The sequence below is a fragment of the Rhipicephalus microplus genome, chromosome 2, assembly GCF_043290135.1.
Source record: "Rhipicephalus microplus isolate Deutch F79 chromosome 2, USDA_Rmic, whole genome shotgun sequence".
In the NCBI taxonomy this organism is placed as follows: domain Eukaryota; kingdom Metazoa; phylum Arthropoda; class Arachnida; order Ixodida; family Ixodidae; genus Rhipicephalus; species Rhipicephalus microplus.
In genome coordinates this window covers 125,806,214-125,829,045 of record NC_134701.1, presented here as the reverse complement: position 1 = coordinate 125,829,045, position 22,832 = coordinate 125,806,214, and the positions used below count along the sequence as shown (strand labels likewise).

Genomic DNA, 22,832 nt, shown 5'->3' with positions numbered 1-22,832 from the left:
GATCGACCCTTGACACATCCTCAACGGAAGTAGACTCGGTGGAAGGTGTAGGGCGGCGAGGCCTCGCAGGAGGCTCCTTTGCAGGCTGTGTACGCGGAAGCGTAGGCCACTCATCCGCAGCTGTGAGCTTCTCCACTTCTTTTCGCTTCGTGCTTACTACTTCACTCGTGCTCGGAGGAAATGGGTTATGCGCAACACTCTGTCCTCCACGCCTCCGTCGGCGACTACGTCGCCGCCGTACCCTTTCAGCAGCCTCTCTGTGGGTTGAATTGTCCCTAACCATTTGTTTGATAATGGCTATTTCCTTCTTAATCCGAGGGCATTCCTTGGATGCAGCATCATGCGGACCATCACAGTTTCTGCACTTCAGACTTGTTGCCCGACATGCGTCTGCAGTGTGCGGCTCAGCGCATCGGGGGCATACTGTGGTGTTTGTACATACACTCTTGATGTGACCAATTTTCATGCAGTTATGGCACTGGAGTGGTTTAGGGACAAATGGTCGAACAGGATGTCGGAAGTGTCCCACTTTGACATGCGACGGAATGGAATCTCCTTTGAACATTATCTTTACACATCGGGTGTTTCCGAGGCGAAGTACATTCGCGATGAGAACTCCTTCGTTCGCTGGTTTTATGAGAGTTGGGAGGTCCGAGTTTGCTATGGCCAAATCAATGTCGTAGATTACTCCCGCCGTGCAGGCACCGTCCATTGGAATAACCGGTCGTACTTTGATGCCTCCCAAATCTGATACTCTGCGAAGCTTGTCTATGGCGCTGGCAGTCATTGTGTCCACAGCTAGAATATTCTTCCGCGTGTTCACCCGGATATCCTTAATGTCGTTTGGTGCTACCCCCTCAAAGTACAGAGAGAGAGCTTGCCTGTTTACTGCTCGAAGGCTGATGGTGGAGTCCTCGGGCATGAAGAGGATGGTGTGCGGCCAGCATTCTCCTTTTGACTGAGACGTTAATGTCCCTGCTGGTGAAGACGACTTGATACTTCTTCTTTTGGCCTTCCTGCTTCTCACGGTCTCGAAGTCGTCATCCGACGAGTCGTCGCCAGTGGCCGAGTACAGTTCCGTGTCCTCGCTGGTGCTCGAACAGGTGCTTCGTTTCCGCGACGAGCTTGCCAAAGGTGGTCTATGGTCGGACATAGCCGCAGAAGGCTCCACGTCCACAGCCATGATGCAGTGACTATCACCGTTGGCCTCACTGGTTCTGGGCCAGGCGCGCTGATTTACCGAGGAGCTCGCCATAGCAGACCTCTGGCTGGGCGGACCAGTGGATGACTCCGCGTCCGTCGCCTTGGGGCAGGGAGCAGCGTCTCCCGTAGAAAGCGAAAAACTTGATAACAATGCTCGGAGCCGAAAGCAGAAGCGTTCTATGAAGAGACACTTCGTCCTCTATTGGGATAAATATGTGTGTTTAAGTATACAGAAAAGGAAAATCAAATTGTACTGCTGCCAACTACTCAACGTGACATGCTGACACCTCAACTGCGATGCGAAGCGGAATAGAAACAGATACAGGTGAAAGCAGGAAGATAGAAACGAAGCTTGACACGTGCGTGCGCTCGTGTCTGTATTCATCATATGCTTTCACCCCGTGTCATGCCGAACCATCAATCCCAAGCTACCCTGGTGAAATAGAGGACAAGGAGAAAAACAGAGAGGGAGAGCTGGAAGATTAACACATCTATAAAGAACCTAATTGGCCGAAATAACCTCGACTTAGAAACGTGCACAAAGTAATAGTACGAGCGAACAGGTACACGAAGAGGCACACACGAGCACTGTTCTTAGTTGCGTGCACGTTTCGTTCTTCTGATCCTCATAGTTTCGCTCTATCTTGAAGTGCTATTTTATTTATATACGGTCATTTAAACCTTCTATTTGCCGACGTCGGCCGCATAGATCGTGATGGCGCCGCAAGCTCTACGATGTGTGCGTATATTGGCGTAAACACCCGGCAAATGATCGGTGATCACGTCATCGTGGTCGTCAGTGCGGGCACTGTTTCTCCTCACCTCTCGAGGCACACCGCTGGTTCTGCGCTCATCTTGACATTTTAGAGAAAACTACGAAGCAGAATCGTGAGTTGGGCAAGTTAGTGGCGTTCACCCCAATCACAGCGAACGGCTATCAAATATAGACACGCTGATCAGCGCGTGCGCGCGTGAGATAGCCGACGCATTTTTAATTAGTCCGAATAGCAAGTGCATAAGTAATCCATCTATCACTATTTTGAAGAATAATATAACTGCCTGCTACACAAGAATCATGTTGTGTTGTAATACTTGCGCACGTGGGCACAGTTTTGATGACGCCATGTTTCATATCTATGTTCCTTCCTTTTCCAAATAAATTTCAGTAGTGCCTTCAGCGCTTTGCCTTTTGCTGTACGTATCTGGATGTTGCGCTGTAAAATATTCTACGAGGAAAGGGCGACACAACGTGTCACGCCCGGGGAAAGCCCGATCTCGAGGGCGCCTTCTGTGGGTCTCCAGCTGAATGGAATGATAGCTGCTATTGAACGCGTGGTGGAAGCAGAAACGAGAGTTAAGAAAGTAGCTGAGTCGTAGTTTTGCGGGAGGAAAGAAAAATAGAAGGAGAGGCCTCGAATGATTTAGCATTGCGTGAAAGAGAGAGTCGGTGGGCACAAAGGTAAATGACGACACGTGTAGCGAAAGCTTAGCTTTGTGGGAGCGTAAGGGCGAGTCAGCATGTATAATACATAAAAACGAAATTGTCGCAAGAGAAGCGATTCTCTTCTCGCGGGGACCAACAAAACAAGGATAAGTTGTGTGCATGTAGCAAGCGCGCACCTAGCGCAGTCAGATTAGCGTGCGAAGACGTGATGGACGCGTTAATGCCCCGATGCTGTTCATCGCCGCTGTGCTAATGCTGTGCAGTGCCACCGAAAACTGTGAACAGCAGCAAAGTGACAGCCAGAGTAGCCGTCATGGCAGCACCGACCGTGGCAGTTGTGGAAGGGTGAGTGTTGACTGTGAGTGGTTGCACGTGATTGATCGTCTGTAATCGTTCGTCATTGTTTGTGCAGCTCAATGCGAATCAACGCTAACGCTCGTAGAGTGATTGTGGTCTGAAGCAATGCCCTAATTCTTGTCGTAAACCTTCATGTAAACAATAGCGTCTACAAAAAAAACTAAGAAAAATTTTGAGCTATAAATGATAAACCTACACACACCGCAAAGGATCCTTTAATTTTCTTTACTTTGGAGTGTGGGGCTTTGTACGCAGCAATGTGATGCTCCTTACCCTGTACATATAAGAAACGCTTAACGACCGTATGTACTCATAAAATAAAATACCGCGTCCACTTCTAATATACCAGTGGTGGTTCCAAGCAACAATCGTTATCGCTGTATTGCGGTCAACGAATGTAGTCTTGGTTTGTTTCGATTTCGCCCCCCTTTTTCTTCTAACTAGATACACTGCCTTTTGGCATAACAAACATACATAAAATGATACAGGTTCATTTATTTACCTTTTAGATTGCAACACAATAGCACGCCCTGCTTCCCAAGAAACTTCCAATTACTTCTATTATCGCTCTCCAAAACTGAAACAGAAAGCTTGTTATTTATGTTGTGCTAGAGAAAGAAAAAAAAACATGTTTTCTCGCTTTCAGGTGACAACAAGGCGCTTAATATTGAGGACTAACTATTGTGACGTGTGCAGCTAAGAAGAAAATATCAGTGAAATATTTGGCCAGCCGTAGGGAGAAACTTGTTGAAAATGAGTGGGCTACTCGCTAAGGCTTTCGTTCCCCGCCAATGCTGCTATGTGGCGTCGGCACATTAAAAAAAAGGAATGATGCAAGGCTGTTTGTTGTCTCCGGTATTATTCGTTTTGTCGCTAGAGCCTTTCATTAGAAAGGTTGCAAACGGCGAGCGCATAGTGAGTTTCCCGATGCCAGGCAAGTAAGCCTTCAAAATTGTCGCATACGCCGATGATATTTTGGTAATTTTTCGTAACTTGTTTAGCTACAGTACATTCCTTGATATTTTCGCTCAGTATTTCTATCTGTCTGGTGCTCTATTAAACACCACCAAATGTAAGGCATTGCGCTTGAGAGGCTTCAGAGAACAATTGCCAGAAGACGTAGAATACTTTCAAGCTGTTAAGCTGTTAGGCATTTACTTTGAGGAAGTAGATGTCTCAAAAAAGACCTGGGATGACGTACTTTCTAGATCCACCGATGTCTATCAGCAGCCACTCATATTAAGCTGTCACTAACGGCAAAAGCAACAGTCGTCAAGACACAGGCATGCGCTTTTGCATTTTACATAGCACACAATGCCCTTCTACCTCGCCGCGTAACAGGACGTCTCGCCTTCGTAGTACCTTTCGTAGTAAATTTTCGTAGTAAATTTTCGTAGTACCTTTGCTGGAAAACCAGCAAAGGTAGTACGAAAATTTTTGCAGCTTCCCACAAACCGTGGAGGACTGGGTCTCCAAGACATACAAATATTCATGAGAGCGCTGGCTGCAAAAACAACACAGGAGCTCTTCAATGACTGAAAGAACCCCGGGTACAGGCTCTTGATATACCGGAGCAGTACACTAAAAGAAACTTTCACGGCAAATCCGTACATCGGACCACAAGCAGAAATTCAACTTATGTTTTACAGAGCTGCCAGTGGCTTAAGATGAACAGTGGAATCAATAGGTTCGTGCAGTATGGAAGATGTTTCATCACAGGAAATAGGTGAAATCGGGACAAGCAGCACACTGAGCAAAGAGGAAGAAAAAGCATCCCGCACAAAATAAAATGGAAACGATGGCGTTGCAATCATGTACCTAACCAGGTGCACGAGTTTCACTGGTTGAGAAGATGGAGGGCATTGCCTACGCGTGACCGATTAGCCCATTGGGGAAGTCGTTCCAAATGACCGTTGTCCAAACTGCTGCAAAAGAGAGACGGTCCAACATGCTCTGTTTCAGTGCTCGGTGGTGAGGGACGTCTGGCACATGGTACAACACCTTTCTGGCTTTTGTCCGGTGCGCAGGGGAACAGAACGTGGGCAAGACTGATGTTTACAGTGACCTTGTACATACTTTGGCGGCGACGCTGTTGAGCGGAAGTATGGCGCAAGCTTCATAGAGGCGCCTATCTCGCACTCCAGAAAATACGGTTCATTGTGTAGAATTATGTAGTTCAGCAGCTGGAAACGCACAGCGAAGAGGCTTTCCTTTGACGATGGAACAGACGTTTTGTCAGAGTAAGGGAGGGACAGCTGAAATTTCCAGTTGTTCCGTACTAGCCATGCGCCCACTCTAGTACGCATGCATACGTGGTATTCTGTAAAATGTGATTAACTTGATTTATTTTAATTCTTATTTAACTTGTAACATTTGAATGTATTCCCAGTGATCAATTAGATTTTGGGGCTTATTTGTAAGATGTATAATACACTGTTTTTACCAGTTTTCCATGTTTAGTTTGTGTGTGTACAAGTTTGGTGTACAATAAACTTCCTTTTCTAAACGGCAAAAGGAAAAGCTGCTATAAATTGTTCCAATACTCGTTACAGAGTTACGGCACGGTGCTTACAGTAGGGTGAAATTCCATGAACAGCTGCGAGAACAGTTTTATGGTTTTCGCGATGTATGTTATCTAAAGGAAACTTACGGGTATCCATTGACAACACAAACAGAACTCTTCTGCAGCTGCTATAAATGTCCATACTCGCGGCTAACCCATGCACTTACTCACCAAGATACCATCCACTCAGGCCCATTGAGACTTGTAGGTTTGTCTGACTTTGAGTCGATTCGGTAATGAATTTTTAAGGGGTATATATCATGAAGGGCCAGTTGGTACGTGATACTGAGAGAGAAACGGGACCGAAAAAGAAGGAACAGATGACACAAGCTCTTCTGTCGTCTGCTCCTTCTTTCTCGGTTCCGTTTTTTGCGCTGTTCCCCTCAGAATTTCGAAGTGTCTCAACACGTGAAATTGACAGTAAATATTCACTGCCGTAAAAACAGCGCGAAATAAGCATAAAAGCGCACTGACCTGCCCAAAAACGTCTATTTCGAAGGCGTAAGTTCAATATACCAGAATATACGTACCGGGCCCATAGCCAGGATTTATATTTTTTTTTGGGGGGGGGGGGGGGGAGCGGGGTTGTTTGCTGAAAGCCTTGACTATATGAACAAAGCACCTGTTTTTGTTGTTTATTTTCAGTGAAACAACCCTATCAATCGAAATAGAAACTAGCGTCTCCCACTCCTCCCGCTTGGCTATGTGTGTGATACTGTGTGACACGTCCTTCGCAGTGCTTATGCTGTGTTCCTCTTGTGGTGTGCATTTTTTGTTTTGTTTTGTTTCGTTCGTACCGTATTTTCAACCATCAGTATATTCAGGGATAACAGGCAGAGCAATTGCCGCTTATGTAGGCCAGGCTAACCTGACTGGTGGAGCATCATGAGCACCTCCACCAGTGTGGTTTCTCCTGCTTATTCTCGTGCGACAGCGGGATCTGCACTACATTAGCGTTGTAAGGCCTTTAGTCTATAACCATATTACAGTACTTGCCACATCTCTTCAATAAGCTGTTCTTGTCGATTAGGTTTGACCGATATTACAATACGCGGAAAGACGGGTTTCGTTTCCGAATGATGATTCTGTCAAACTACCAGACAGGTACGGAAACTTCGTTGATTTTCAGGCCTTTTCTGGCTGCTTGCAGTAGCACTGCCTCCTGCGCACGAGCAAATTTTACAAACAGCATATCTCTAAGCGTTTTCAAAGCCACCATATTTGTGAATTTGTTTTAGCAAGCGCCAGCTCACTAGCTTTACACGCACGACAAGTCCACTTCAGCGCCCATCTCCTGTTTACGTATTTCTCATATCTTTATACAGACATTTCAAGGTTGCAACGTCAACATACACAGCCACTTACAAATAATGTCATGCTTTTCTGAGTGTCATTTCCTGGACTTTAGTCCTGCCAAAGCATTATTTCCTAGTCGCGAGAGACATTATCCGGACTCGTCATCATCATTTTCAACCTGTTTTACAAGAACATTTTGTCCGTATTGTCCGTCTGTATTGCCAGACTATCTTTCTGCCTGTCTCAGCCACGCCTCCCACCTTTAGGTATCTATTTCGTATCTCTGTGACCAATTGTTATTTGTCAATCTAATTACGCGACCTGTCCAAGGGACCTGTTGCCATGACCTTGACCTGCATAGTTTCTCTGCTTGATACCAGCCTGAATATCTGCTGCCTCATTTTCTTCTGTAATCCAATCTGCTCTTGTCATGTCTCCCAATGTTTACGCCTGTAAGACCGCTAAACTGAACATGGTAAGAAAAGAACTTTGTAGCCTCCGCTGCTGCTACCACACACAAAAGGGGGATGGTAGCTTGTTGACTTGCATAAATAGCAAACAGCCATGAGAAACAGTGACTTCTTTTTGAGAAGACAAAAGGCAACTGATAAAATTGAGGCTGACATAGAACTGGCAAAGCACCAAAAGGCTCTTGAAAGCAATCGTTTAATGCCAGTAAAAAACGAAACGGATCAGCAGTGGCCGAATCGTCGACAATACCGCTAAAATCTGCACACTATACGAAGGAGTACATCCTCAAACCGACTAGTTTGAAACTCCACCTTCCATTCCGAGGGGCATTTTAACATAGAAACTACGATGTAATAAAGCTCTCCAAATAATCTTAATTCTTAAAATACTGTGAGTGACCATGTCTAAAACAGGGGTGACATTGGGAAAGAAATGTAGCCTTATTTTTTTTCAAATAACGAACCACACTTTAAAGTGTACATGTATGCACAATAATTTGTTGGAAGTTACACACATTTGAGACTCACTGCAACGAGACGAATGGCGTACATTTGCAATCTTTTTTCACATCCTTTCCTGCTTTCGCTTTCTTCGACTTATGTTTATTAATGGTGTAGCAGGAAAAATTGAATTCAAAACATTGTTTAGAATTCAAAGATACTAAAAAAGATTATGCTTGCAATAATGATAAGCATAGGTCGGCAAAACTTGTTGAGTGAACTTAGGCTCCCTCATAAAATATATTTTGTGCTTAAGACTGACTCGGAATCAGACTCACATATCTTTTTCTGAGTCGGACTCCCTTGGTCTCCCTCTTACGGAAATTTTCTTCAACCAAACTCACTATGACCCAAACTCACCAAATTATTGTCACGGGGTCGTGACGTCTTGACGTATACAAAGGAAGCAGACTGTAGGTCGAATAATAAACTGTTTATTTCGGCCGAGCTTGCAGCCAAGTAAAAGGAAAGTCAGAATAAAGCCGGACACTAGCTCTTTATGATAGCGGCGAGCAGAGCGTCGGCCCTCAATCAACTGACAAGCGGCGAAGCGTGTTGGCGAACGAACACCTGCCATCGAATATTCTAGCGTTATCGCTAAAGGCGACGAAGATTCCTGAAAAATCTGTAATGTTCACGAAGTGGGCGTAATCTTAACAAAATAATCTACTGCATTCCTGAAGCTTCTCGAACACTGTAGGTGCGGTTTGCGCTTAGAATTACTGACAGTGAAACGGGGCGATAAGAAAACTTGATGAGAGAATGTGGCAACATTACTCACTGACTCGACTCACGACTCGACATGAGTCTAGTCTGAGTGAGTCGATCTTTGAGTCCGTTAGCTTAAATATTTTTTGTCGACCATGACAGTATTCTTATATAACAGAAATTTTACGCCTTCTATGCTTTTTTGCGCCTTTTGATATAGTACATTCAAACATGAGTTATGAGTGCTTCTAAATTAGAAAGATTATTTTTTTGTTAGGGATGACAACATACAATATATTTATCAAGAAATTCCTTGGAAGAGCTCGCGCGGGGGGGGGGGGGGTCAAGGTCTTCTCTTACATAGTTCCCGTCTCCACTTCATAAATACTGAAATTGTGCATGAAAGACGCTGATTTCGAATACGTGTGAGTAGACGTAAGTATAAACTTTGACTGTCAATATAAAAACTTCGACTGTCAAACAATTGACACTTCGACTGTCAATCAATACGTAAAAAAGGTAGTAATGCTGAATATGAGTATATATATTTCTTAGGTCGGCAAAAAAACTCACTTGTACTCTCTCAAGAAATATATCTTGCACTGCTTTGCACTCATTTGGACTGAGACTCACCAACGTTTTCTTGAGCGAACTCGCTCGTACTCATACTCAAGAAATGTTTTTTTCAACCGGACTCACTCGGACCCAAACTCACCAAGATATTCCTCAGCCGGACTGACTCAGACCCAGACTCTAGCTCCATGTGAGTCTGAGGGAGTCCGTCTGAGTGGATTCATGAGCAAGGATTCTTGAGGATTCATGCGTCGATCCAAACATTCCGCGTGGCGAAAGTGTCACAAATTCTCTTGTATTCAAAGTTTATTACGTTTAGCCTAACGCTCAGCCATTAATCAGTATCTTTCTCCGTCACATCTCCATGACAATTTTTGCAATCATAATAATAAATATATATTAATAATAATAAATCATAATAAAAATTTAAAATGAACGGTCAGCATGCATGTCTAATTTTTCTGGTTCGCGCAAAAAGTCTAAAGGCGACTTTGAAAGACCATGGCTCCTGCTTAAATAGGCGTATCTAGAAAACATATCTTTACAACAGTCAATATTTTCATTTTTTGTCTGGGAAACTTCAATTAGTTTCTGAATAAGCGTCTTTTTGTTCTGAAGAGATTAAATGTTTTATTCTTATGTGCTTTAAATATCTTCCACTTTTCCATTGTCTGTAAAACTGAATTTCCACTAAATTAACTCTATTTTTTTGTTTGCTGAACATTCTAACGTTCAAAACAGGCTCAATATAAACCTCTAGTGCAGTTTAATATATACTGGGCCGCTCGAGTGGCCCGCTACGTGCTTATTCACGCCCCGACGGACCTAAATAAAGTCATTTTATACCATACCATATAATGATGTACGAGGGATTTACGCTGTCTACACTCTATTTTACTCTAGCAAAAAAATAAGAAATCTTAAACTCTTCTTGACAAGACTTCAGAATCAAAACCAGGCTGTCAGGATGGCTAGCAGAGGGCCAAGTCATTGGATGGAAATGCATTGGAAATAAAAAAAACGCTATATGAATATTGTGTAATTGAATAAGTCTCCTTATCGCATGTTGTATAGTGCGGAAGAATCCTACACAGGACTTCAAAAAATTGGCCCGAATCCGCATGTTACACTGCAAATGTCGTCAAAAGACGACAGTCTTGCGTCTGGAGAGAGTGAACAAAAGGTTCATTTGATGTTCTGCGCAAGCAACTCGATGAATGGTAATCTGGAGGCGCTGCGTTAGAGTGCCTCGAGCGTGTAGCAGAGGCAAACTAGCGCATCGAGGCCCGTTAGACACGAGCGCCATCTGGGAGTTATCTTCGAAAACGAAGGTATGCGCGCCCGCGGAGGATGATGCGTGCCAGTCTCGGAGGTGATAAGGTGTAGAACGCAAAGCGACGGGCAGATGCCACCACCGTGACGCCGTAGCAAAGCGATGGAAACACTTAACTTTTTGAGCATCGCGTTGCACTGTCAGCGCAGCGCGATAAACGCTACAGTCCTTAGAGTTATTTGTGTGTGCCTCTTCTAGTATAAAGGTAGACATACAAAATATAAACTTGTTGCAATGGCACCTCAGATATGCGCAATAGTTGCTTTCTAATTAACAATCGCACAACTACGAACGCTAAATCTTGAGCAATATTGGTGGGTGCTGCGGATGGCGTTGGTCGTTTAATGCCGTTTAAGGTATCGTTAAAGGAGGACAAACAGACAAATGTACAGACAGACATACAGACAAACCAAAATTTTTCCATCGAAGGTCCCCAAGAAAGACTATCCTCTTTAAAAAGCGATGTGCACATTGAGTTGGCGATTCTAAGTAGCCCTAAGACTCCAAATGTGCCGCTGCGAAAGTGCATGTGGCAAGTAGTGGGTACTTTGCCGATGAGAAAAACAAATAATTATGGCTTAGTGGGCACGAAGAAACTGTGCATGCAGTATAGATTCTATAGGATAGTTTGAAGTCGTCGATCTTAAGCGCACGAAGGTTCCTGTTCTTGTGATATGGTGGAAGGCAATGCGCGCGGGGACCGATTACGCTGTCGCCTTCTGTTCCTGAAGGTGAACCTCAAGCATCCTACAAGTTTATTTGATTATTTATTTATTTATTTATTTACCCTCAAGATCAATAGACATTACAGAGGGGAGTGGGTGGGGAGAAACGGTAAAGTTACAACACAATGCAAGAACAAAAAAAGAGAACAATAGTTATACAGTCAGCATGTTTCTAGTCATACAATTTTAGCTATTGTGTTCTTGAAAAGGTTGAAATCTCTAATGGTTGCTGTCGGGTTTGGAAGGGCATTCCATTCCTTCGATGTACGTGGCATGAAGGACTGCGAAAAGAAGCTAGTGCTACACAAAGGCATGCCGACTTTGAAGGCGTGATCCAGGCGTTGTGAAATGTGATGAGGATGAATTACGAATTCGTTATGTAAGTAGGCATGATGGTAGAGCTTGTGAAAAAAACATATGCGGAAAAGTTTACGCTGTGATGCAAGAGATGGTAGACTAAGGCCTGCTTTCATGGATGATATGCTTGCGTTGCGATTGTAATTACATGTAATGAAACGAGCCGAGTTGTTCTGAACCATTTTTGGCGGCTGTAATAAATTGACATGAAATGAATCCCATATTGCTGCTGCGTATTCTAGTTTTGTGCGAATTGGTGTTTTGTATAGTAAGTCTCGTCAAGTTTGAGACACGGGAACTCCCTTCGGAGAGTCGTAGGATCCAAAAGACTGGCGGCGGGTCTTTTTGAACAGAGTCATGTACTTGGCCAGTCGTGTCTCAGTGAAACAGTGACTCATACTCTGTGCTCAACTTTGAGGGTAGCAGTCGTTTGTAGTAGTTATCGTGGTCGTTTCTGCATGTTCGATGCGATAATGGTGAAACAATTTGACTTGATTCAGTAGGTACCGTGTAAAAATCCTAGCGCCTTGAAGAAGCAATACTTGGCAACGTTTTGTGTACAGCAGATAATCTTGCCACGATTCAACTGCACGGAATATTTTACAATTCAATTATACAGACCTGTTTCTCTGCGGTTATATAAATATAGACTGGGATCCAAAATGTTCAAAAACCTATGCAAGGACCGGCTCCGAGAAATCCAGAACTTGCTGTGCGCACTGAACAGATGGAGTAACCATTCCATTCAGAAGAGGGCGCATCATGCGCAACAAAAAGCTTAGGTTGGTAGCATTTTTTCTCGGGCGTCCCACTGAGATGTGTGCACTCGTATCACTTGTTATTTCCTTCGTTCTTGCTTTTTTTTGTCTTTTACTACCTTTTCCCCCTCTCCCAGTGCAGGGTAGCAGCAACCCAGGAACAACCTAGCTAGTTGACTTACCTGCCTTTTCTTGGTCATTCTTTCTCTCTCTTCACTTCAGTTACGCTCTGCCGTGGATCGCTTATAGGCTCCCTTGTAGCAGTAAATTGTCTGTTCAGCGAAATATACGAGCGAAATGAAAGGGAAGAAAAAGAAGTATTGTAATTCTGATGACACCGTAACTAAAAACCGTGAGCTACTGTCCTTATAGGGGCTTTCAGCAAGCAAAGTTGGGAGAGATAGCCGAATGACAGGGAGAGAATTGCAGGAAGAGAATGAAAGAAAAACATACGCGTAGGTTGGTATAAATGAATAAGACTTAACCTTGAGCTCAGTGATATCCATGATTTTATATATCGAAGTCTCACGATTCGTTTGAGTGATCAGTGTTGACCAGAGGACGGGGGGGGGGGGGTGGCATATGAAAGTGAAGCTGAAGAGGAAAGTTAGACGCCAGCTCCGAAATTTCCTTATTGCGTGTGTCCACAGACGAGTGGGGATCCCCCGTTACAATAAGAAGTGAGAAGCTTAGCTTTCTCAGATTTTATCTTTCGGGATTCCCCTTGAAAGTGCGTTACTAATTTCTTTGTTTTGTTGTTATTATATGACGTAAGCAAATGTGCTTTTACATGTATGTTTGCTCCCCGTTGTGGGACTCAATGTCGTTGTGGTGTCACCCTCGAATAACTTCAAGCGACGCACACCATCTTCTTGAGTAAACGTTGATGCGGAGAGAACAAACGATGCCAGATCGAGAAAATCCATCGTTGCTGACCCGTTCAAGTTGGAAATAAAGGGCATTAGATACCCACGTAACAACCGAACGGAATGCATGCGTTTAAAGCCTAATGTAAAGTGCGACTGTACAACGCAATGAAATTGTTTGTTTATGCATTTTCTTCGGCGAAAATGAACGGAGAAGAGGGGGAGGGGAGGGTCGAGTGTACGGTATAAGTAAGTCTCATCCATTTAAGTTGTCGGAACGCCTTTAATAAAGTCGAGTGACCAATGTGGCTCATTGGTCCTCCTCTGTGATAAGGTGGTTGCGGTACGTGGCTGCTGACCCGGAAGTAGCACGTTAGATGCAGGCGGTCACGTTTAGATGGAGGCTTAACGTTAAAAACTCGTGTTATGTGCGACGTCAGAGCACGTTACTCTGTGGCGTGACTTATAATCGTATCATGGCTGTGGAATGCTGAACAGTAGATGATATTATTATTATTATTATTATTATTATTATTATTATTATTATTATTATTATTATTATTATTATTATTATTATTATTATTATTATTATTATTATTATTATTATTATTATTATTATTATTATTATTATTATTATTCACATACTGACTTCTCAAAAGCAGGGAAAATTTGCTTCATTACACAGATCGGGTGATGTATGAATGAGAGGTTACGAGAGCATAGATACATAGTAAGAAACGCAGCTCTTGACAGTTACCTTGCCCTTCATTGACAAAGATGTAGGTACAAGCCCAAATTGAAGGAAACGGCTGTGATGAGGAGAGGTAGGTGGGATATGATGCGGTAGGTAACGGAGTGCAGAAAAGTTTCATAGTTTCGTGACGCGTGTGGGACTGCTCCATCAGTTGTGTTGTTACGTGACTCGGTTACATCTCTTCGCGATAATCCGCATTAGGTTTACTTACTTGCATAAGCACGCTTGTACGTGGTCAAAAAATATTGTTTGTAATGTCTCCGTGATGCACGCGCGTAGTTTACAGTTTATGTTTGTTAGACCTACGCACACATGACGTATGACGCCGTGGGAGTATACATCTACTTGCGGGATCAGTGAATATTAAAGTAGTGGTTGAAGCTTGAGCTGTGCTGGGTCGAGTGCCTCTTCCTTTTGTCCTTCTGGTTGTGCTGCGTCATGGCATAAATTATTGCGTGATGCCATCAAGCTCACATCACTGTCATCTTGGCTGGAAGGAACTTCCAATAATAACCCACCCTAGTGGTCTAATGATTATGGAGCTCGACTGCTCACCAGCCGGTATCGGCGTCGAATCCCTGCCGCGAAAGCCACGTTTCCTTGAGGCCCATGTGTTTATTAGGTTTGGGTGCGCGTTAAGAAACCCCATGTGGTCAAACTCTCCAGAGTCCTGTACTGCGCCATTTATCATAATTAATAATGTCACATTCACGAGTCATGTCATAGTCACGGTCTTTCTCAAACGGGTAAGCGCGACAAATATTGAATAAACTCAACTATACTCGACACCAGCGCAAGCCTATTATGAGCTAGGAGTCGGTCGTCGTCTGAAACATTATCTTTGGTTTTAGCACCAATTTGGGAAAAAAATGACATTGTAAGTGAATTGTGCTCATGCTTTAAATATATCGTGAGTTACTGTGAAACATATTACGTTTCTATGAAAAAAAATGCGTTGACCGAGAGTATCCGTGGGTGACGCGCGAGATTATTCATCTAAAAGGAAAGATTTAACGACAACGAAAGCGCGGAATATCTAGCAAACTACAGAGCCTTATCGTAACATTATATAACAAAATCTCTATCGCTAAGTCTCCCTTCTTCTCGGAAACACTACCGTCTTTCATGCGATCAGACCCAAAAAAGTTCTGGCGCTATTGTCAAGTAAGCATTCCGATATCCCCCAGCTTTCATCGTGCCGTTAAATCTGACGCAGTCCGATTAGCAGATAAAGTGAACGTTTTTTTATTTTCTTTCTGTATTCACGCACGGGTCTTCTGGAGAGACTTTGCCATCATATTCTTCATTTTAATCTATGTCAAAAATAAATATAAATCTAGAAGGTGTCCTCTGTTTACCACAAAAACTTGCTGCCAAGAAGTCCCCAGGCCCAGATATAATTTCAAAGACTTTTCTTAAAAAAAAACGCTGAGTGGGTGAGTCAATATTTGTATAAATTATACATTATCTCTCTATCTACACACACGATCCCAGATGATTGGCGCACGGCTAAGGTCGTCCCCATACATAAATCCGGATCTAAAGATGAGTCTAGCAATTACCGCCCGGCCTCTTTAACAAGCACAAGCTGCAAAATATTAGAGCATTTAATTTTTTAAAGGTATTATAACTGACTTAGCGGCTAACAACCTGCTCTGCTCTACACAACAGTTACACAGCTAGCTGAGATGACCAACGACATTGCAAACACACTCCACACAACAGGACAAAGAGATGCCGTTTTTCTGGACTTTGTGAAAACCTTTGATGTCGTTCCCCACTATCACCTCATTATGAATATGCAAGCAATTGCTAATGAACATAAAGTTATTCAATGGGTAATGTCATATTTAAAAATCGCAAACAATTTGTTTCCGTGAACAAGAATATCTCAAGCAGCCTAGACGTCTTGTCAGGCGTACCAAAAGAATACGTATTAGCGCCAACTCTATTTCTTATCCATATTAATGACATCTCTCTTTGCGCCAGCCCATCTATTCAACTAAGGCATTTCGCAGAAGACTGCGTCGTATACACGACGGTAAGTCAAAATGCGGACGAGATTCACCTTAATCAGTCGCTACGAATAACTCAGGCATGGTGCTCGGAATGGCGAATGACACTGAACGCAGGGAAAACAGTATCCATAAGCTTTACAAACAAGATAAAGCCTCTTAGTTTCACATACAACAAAGGAAAATCAGAAATCACCTAAAGTAACCACGTAAAATACTTGGGAGTTACATTAACATCTAATCTGAGTTGGGAACTATACATATATCGACTATTTGTGCAAAAGCGCAAATAAAGCTGTCATTTGTCAAAAGAAGACTAAGGAACGTGCCTCCTGAAGTTAAACTAACCCCGTTTAAGACGCTAATTAGACCGGCACTAGAATATGTCGACATAATTTGGACATCACAAGTTTGTCATCAAAAAAAAAAAAAAAGAAATTGAGCAAGCTCAAAATTTAGCCGTCCAATTTGTGTTTTCAAGTTATTCCCGGCGTATCAGTGTTACAGCTCTGCGTAAAAAAGCCGAGCTGTGCTGTCTTGATCAACGCAGAACAATTTCCAAACTTAAATTTTTGTATAATTTGTATGTTGAGAATTATGAATTTTCCGGAACAGAACATCTCCTTCAAATCCTCAGACACTCCTCAAGAACAACCACAAGAAGACAATGCGGCTGCCTAAAAGTCACAATGACATTCATAAGAAAACTCGATTTTTCCAACATCTATGGCATACTGGAATAGTGTAGCATCATCTCGGTGAACTGTGAAACGGTACAATATTTTTTCTCGAGAAATCAGCAATACCTTTTTGTTCTATTTAGCGTATAACATTTTTGTATTATACTCGCATGCGATATAAACACGGTATTTTGAAACTGCTAACAACCATCCAACATTGCACTGTTTCTTTTTTTAATGTGATCAGCACTCTCGACAGAATAGCAATAATTTTATGTATTACGACTCCTGCTTGAACCGAGGTCTGTAGTATATTGAAATAAATAAATAAAGTAATTAGCAGTGCTGTCAGGCTCCCCGACGAAATTTACCAAAGCGCTCAAGTTTCTTGCCAAAACACAGAGACGCAGGCATGAGTCTATACGCTAAGGACATTTATTTAAAGTACCGCCTTTTGAAACACATGTGCACAGTAACAGTGCTTTATTCGCCACTGGTAAACTAAATATTAGAGCAACCTTTTGCCCGACAAATTGCGGACGACGTTAGAGGAGCAGGAACACCGTCCTCCACACGCCATAGTGAATTGAAACATGGCATGTAGGAAAGAAGAAGCATCGTAGGGTAAGCTGCCTTCCAACGCCATTTGGCGGAGAAGGTACTGGAGCTGACACATTATTCCCGACATGCCCGGTTTCCGGTTTGGCACAACTAATGCCTTGTTAAAGAAATCCCTCTCAAGGAAACGTGGTGAATTACCTCAGTCAGGCCCTCCTTATTTTTTTTTTTGCCTCTTCTTCCTAATCATATTTTTCTTAGCAGCGATGTTGCTGTGACCAACACTGGTCACACTGTACGCTTAGCCTCTTCCTATAGGTTTCACGTTAATGAAGTTGGAACAGTCTTGCCTGCATCTCTTTTTCTCTTTCTTCTTTTTTCTTCGTACCACATCGTATGAGAGGCTAGGTTAGCACGACGAAGCATTTACCAGAATGTATGGGTTGTTGACCAGTTATTTATTGGCTACGTCAATTCACTATCCCAGTGTATCAGCCACGTATATATATTTTTTTGTTCGTCAGGTGGAGCTCATCCAAGCCCATTATTTAATGTGTTGATTATTGATCAAGTATCAACTGATGTTTATTGACCGTCAATCGGTTGTTACAAAGTATAGGTCATGCGTTCAGATCAAGCTAAGATTTTTAAAGCATATACTAGAATTCGTGGGTTAATGAATGGTTATCTATTATTGCTGGCCTATTGGCTATCGTTTGCCTTGGTCATGTATTTGGGTTCTGCCAAATAAATCCAACCATTTCCTATAACGCATTGGTTATTGATAAAGGATTCATTAGCTTTGATTGTATTAATAGACAGTCACTAGCCAGTGATGGCTCTTATGCTAGCAACTGCTTGACACTAATCTGCTTTTAATGGTGCATACGCACCGAGTTTTTTCGAATGCCACATGCAAAACGCAGATTTAAACAGCTTGGCTGATAGCACCGTGTCCGAATAAACAGCGAGCAAATGCAGGCGCAAAATAACTGAGACTTAGTCTAGTTTGAAGAAGCTCATACCTAAAAAGCAATCGCAAGCGAACAAAGACGCGGGAGCAACTGTGGTGCTGTCGTGTTTTTCATTCTTGTCTCCTCGTTTTATTGCGCTTCTTGTTCGAGTACGAATGGTCGACGTAAATGGTAAATGAAAGAAACGAGCTACGTAAATCATCTACGACGCAAGCGCAAGCATTCGCTTCAACATTACTCGAACATGAATAGGACTCGCTGGGAAAGCAGCTCACAACAGGAGTGGAGTCTACTCGCATTCGCTACAGACCCAACGTAAACAACGTCGGCCCACTTTCGCGAAAGAAACACTAGGCCAGTAACCATGAGAAGAGCACGCTGACGAATGTCTTTTTATACGGAGTCCTGAAAATAAAACTAAGAATCATTTCAATAAAATAAAGAAATTGCAAAAGCTGCACAAGTTTTTGCTGTGGGGGCTCAGTTTTGTTATAGGTCAGATGCATCAAGTCTGGAATTATCAAATGTACTTTGTGAAGTAGCTCATCAGCTTTCTCGATCATGGTAGATATGTTTACATTTGAAAGCGGTCCTCAACCACTTGTTGTGGTTGGCGAAACAACAACGTTTTCCGCCAACAGCAAACGCTGCTGCAGTTGAGTCAAATTTTGTAGTTGTGCGCGGCTCATAGTGTTTGCCAGTGCAGCTTGATGTTGCCATTTTCTCAAGCGGCCTCTGAAAGGGAAAAACCATAGAGCGGCGATTAGCATTTTTAGGGGGCACCAAATTCCACCAACACTCTTGACTCATGAAACCCAATCTTGCGGCACAGGATAATATGGACACTGGGTCAAATGGGTCTGGAAGGGAACAATGAAGCAGGCAGGGTGGTTCGAAGGAACGCAACAGATCGAGCACCCCATGACCCTGCCTTCGAGGAGCCTATCCTGGTCCCGTGCGAGTTTTCGGCCGTCCAAAGTTACTACAGCACAGCTGGTACCGAATCTGTACCGGCTCTATCTAGACTTACATTTCCTCAATAAAATTAACAGACATAAAGACAGCAAAAAAGAGCTTACAACTAAAGATGGACTGGCATTATTAAAGGTCATATTTGGAGGTTTAGAGAGTCAGAACCACGAGTTCATCATAATGATCGCCAAGCCTTGCAAACGTATCGTGGTTCTAACTCCCAGTCACAGTGCACCACAGCACTCGCAGAAAGATCAGATGGTGAGAGTCGTCCGTAAAGTGTACACCCCAGAAGATCAAGGTTCCACGAAGGAGGCCCTGCACCGAGGGCGGGCCTGAAGGCAGCAATTTACCGGGAAAACATCATGCGCTCACACAAACAACACCGGACAGCACCCATATGCGAGCCGTTGCGCAGGCGCTGACATCTGTGAGGCCGATCGCTTTTAAGGCCTGTCCCGTCTTCTTTCCTGTAGCGGAGCTTGAACAGCGTTAGCCCCACAAGACCGGCTGCCATCAAGAGGGGCCATTAGTGTGGCATCAACTCTCCCCGATTCCGCGAACCGCCACCGAGGGTGCGCCGTTGGACGGCTACAAACCTTCTTGCCCAGCCACCGAGAGCGACGCAGTAGGCGAAGGCTGTGCGCACTCTTACGTTGTACACCGATACATACGCATTCTTGAGAATGCGCTGCAGTGCATTCTTGTGCGACCTATCAGACTGCGATTCTCCGAAAAAAGATTCTCCTATAACATCAACATATCGGATGAACATCTCGTATACACATACACACCTTGTGCACTGTTTCTATATTACTCGGTTTTCACTACCTGAACTGGATTGTTAACTTCGTATAAATGCGCTGATTGCGTTCGGTTTGTTCCTCAATTCAGCCTCTGACATGAAACTTTGTTGGGATTCGTGAGCTGCATGACGTGAAATTGTGATCAGTTAGAGCAATGTACTCAATATAATGGGAACTCCAGAATAATGTTGATCTCGCGGGGTTGTCAAGCATGCATCCACTTGAGCGCGCAATTGGTTTAGCATAATATCAACTTGAGAATGCAACCACTAAGGTATGCGTTAAAGCTCCGGCACATGGTTCAAATGAACAGCTGCATGCGTCACTGTGGGGTTATTTATATGTGTTTAGAAAAAGTGTTAACGATTTAGAGTACTTGGTACTCTACTATGGGAGAGCTGAAAGCCACCCGTAGACCTCCAGAGCTGCTGGATTAAGAGAATTTTATTTCCGGATATATCTTACACAGCTTATGTGCACACAGAAAAATGGATAATGGTGATCAATGCGTACGTACAATGCAAGCTGTTATTTACAGCGAAAAGAACTTATTGCGTATGCAGTGACGGACAATGCAAAAATTGTACAACAAAGGCAGGACATTCATGACATCGAGGTGATTAAACTTAAATAAACAGTAAGGCCATATGAACAAACAAGGGGGGGGGGGGGTCATTCACAGTGTAGGGTTACTGCGTGGTAACCCCATATATAATGTTCACATGCACCATACAGGTAGACCTGCCATTGGTCATCTGTAAAAATAAGTCGGTCATATGTTGCTCTCACAATAGAGTCATCATCATAAGCAGGGCGATTTCATATACATACCGATATACTGCAAGTTCTGTAGACTGTGATGTCTTGTTACAGTGAAAAAATCATATTTTTGTTCATGAAGTGTATGACAACGCCAGGTTTTTTGGTTTATGCAACTACATAGATGACGCATTTTGGTTATTTTTAACGTTGGATCTTATCGTTTTCACAATCAAGTACATAAAATTGAACTGTCAACTATTATGTCTATCTTGGTAAGCGAAGATATCAAGATAGAAAGAAGGGGGTAAACATACGAAAAAGCTGCATGACGTTAGCAATATTGCAGCATTTTCTGACGCCCAGTCTCCAAACTAGGCGACAGCCATGTTGGGTACTGAAGGCTTGCAAGTAGGCTGGGCCTAGAAAATCCAGAGCCTGTTGTGCAAACTCAGCACATGGTGATTTGAGGTACCCGAAGAGCACGAAAAGTGTCTCTAACAATGACTGAAACGCCACGATCATTGATTTTTTATTATTAAACCAGCTTGTAATTCGGAGATTCCAAATTAAATGGTGCATTTGGAAACTGCGAGTGGATGCAACTTTGGCAATGGGGACCAACGCTTCTAAGAAAGAGCGAGTGAAACATTCATGATGTCTTTCTGTCACACAACGATTTCCACGAATTATTTCGATTGCTTTTCTTATAGCACTATCGCCTTGCAGTCAGTACTCCTAAGTCAGGAACTGCACTTACGTTATCAGCGTGAGGGAGTATTCTGTATGGAAAAGTGTCAAGCACCGATTTTTCGAGAAAAAAAAACACAGGCAAGTCTGAATATTTTTGTTGTGTGGGAAAGAAAAGATGCCCTTTTTGCTCGATATTTTCTTGTAAAGAGGCTGCGTGAATTTTATTCATGCCTTCCTTTGAGCTCTGGTCTTTTTTCCACAAGAGAGAGCTGGACCATGCCCCGACCACGCGGGCGGGAAGCACCGCCGGTATAGTCACTGGTTTTTTCCCAGAAGCAAGAGCGCGACCACTCCATTGCTTATAGCAGTAGCATTCCAGCGTTTATTAGAGGCGGGTCTGTACATGCATGTCTCTCTTGGTACGTGGCCGCCTAGTTCTATGACTCTCTAAGCAGGTGCGGACAGACAGACAGACAGACAGACAGACAGACAGACAGACAGACAGACAGACAGACAGACAGACAGACAGACAGACAGACAGACAGACAGACAGACAGACAGGCAGGCAGGCAGACAGGCAGGCAGGCAGGCAGACAGACAGGCAGGCAGGCAGGCAGGCAGGCAGGCAGGCAGGCAGGCAGGCAGATACACGGACTGACAGACACACGGACGGACGAATGAACAAAGGATCCAAGTTTTACAGACAAAACCGTCCGAAGCATCACACTACACATAATCATTCACTCCGTGGATATGCTGTACGTTTTTTTTATTTTATGGCACTAGCGCCACAAACACACCCCAGGAGCACCACCGGATGAGATTGTCGGAAAATTGTAAAACAAAAACTTGGGTAGACAAATAAGCGTAAGGAAGGAGGCGTTCAACCTTTTATAATGATGTATACAATATAGAAGCACAATAGTTTCTGTAATTTTTAATTTACCACTCACACAATTATAAAAAATAATTGAATGGTGATAGGTCCACATAGAAACTGCAGTAACGAACACATTGGTTCAGCCTGTGGGAGCATAAAAAATGGACGTTTTGTAGGTATGTGGCATCTGAGAGTACGGTGACGTAAGATATGTCGAAACGATAATAATCACCAACTAACACCAACAACGCTCGTGCTCAAGTCACAGAGTGCACAAAGACACAGTGAAGCGTGCCGAACAGGGCACAGGCTGGCGAATGTTTCATTTCTTTTGCAAAGACAGTCAGCGCTTGCTGCATGTTCTTCTTATGCTCCCTTTTCTTTTTTATATGTGAAAACATGTGAACGTAGTGTCCATATTCGAACCAGCTACACTTACATGGTGAAATTGATTTTGAACTCACAAACGTATACACTGAAAAAAATAAGGCACTTCCACACTAGCGGTACACAGCCTAAAGAAATTGCGCTGCTGCGCAACCCTCTCTTTGTTTTAGTTTTTTTAAAGACGATAGTCTTTCTTGGGA

At 43.3% G+C, this 22,832-nt stretch overlaps 1 protein-coding gene across 3 annotated transcripts in view; it reads left to right on the top strand.

The window, feature by feature from the left end:
* Nucleotides 1–2,845: 2,845 nt before the first annotated feature.
* Nucleotides 2,846–22,832, top strand: part of LOC119170756 (solute carrier family 45 member 3) — a 269,172-nt gene continuing 249,185 nt past the window's right edge. For 2 of the 3 annotated variants that reach the window (XM_075886769.1, XM_075886766.1), the window contains exon 1: nucleotides 2,848–2,992. In XM_075886769.1, the coding sequence (XP_075742884.1) occupies nucleotides 2,961–2,992 (32 nt within the window). In that variant the 5' untranslated portion in view covers nucleotides 2,848–2,960. Of the gene's footprint in view, nucleotides 2,993–22,832 lie in introns of all 3 variants that reach the window. The other variant, XM_075886770.1, reaches the window with a different exon arrangement.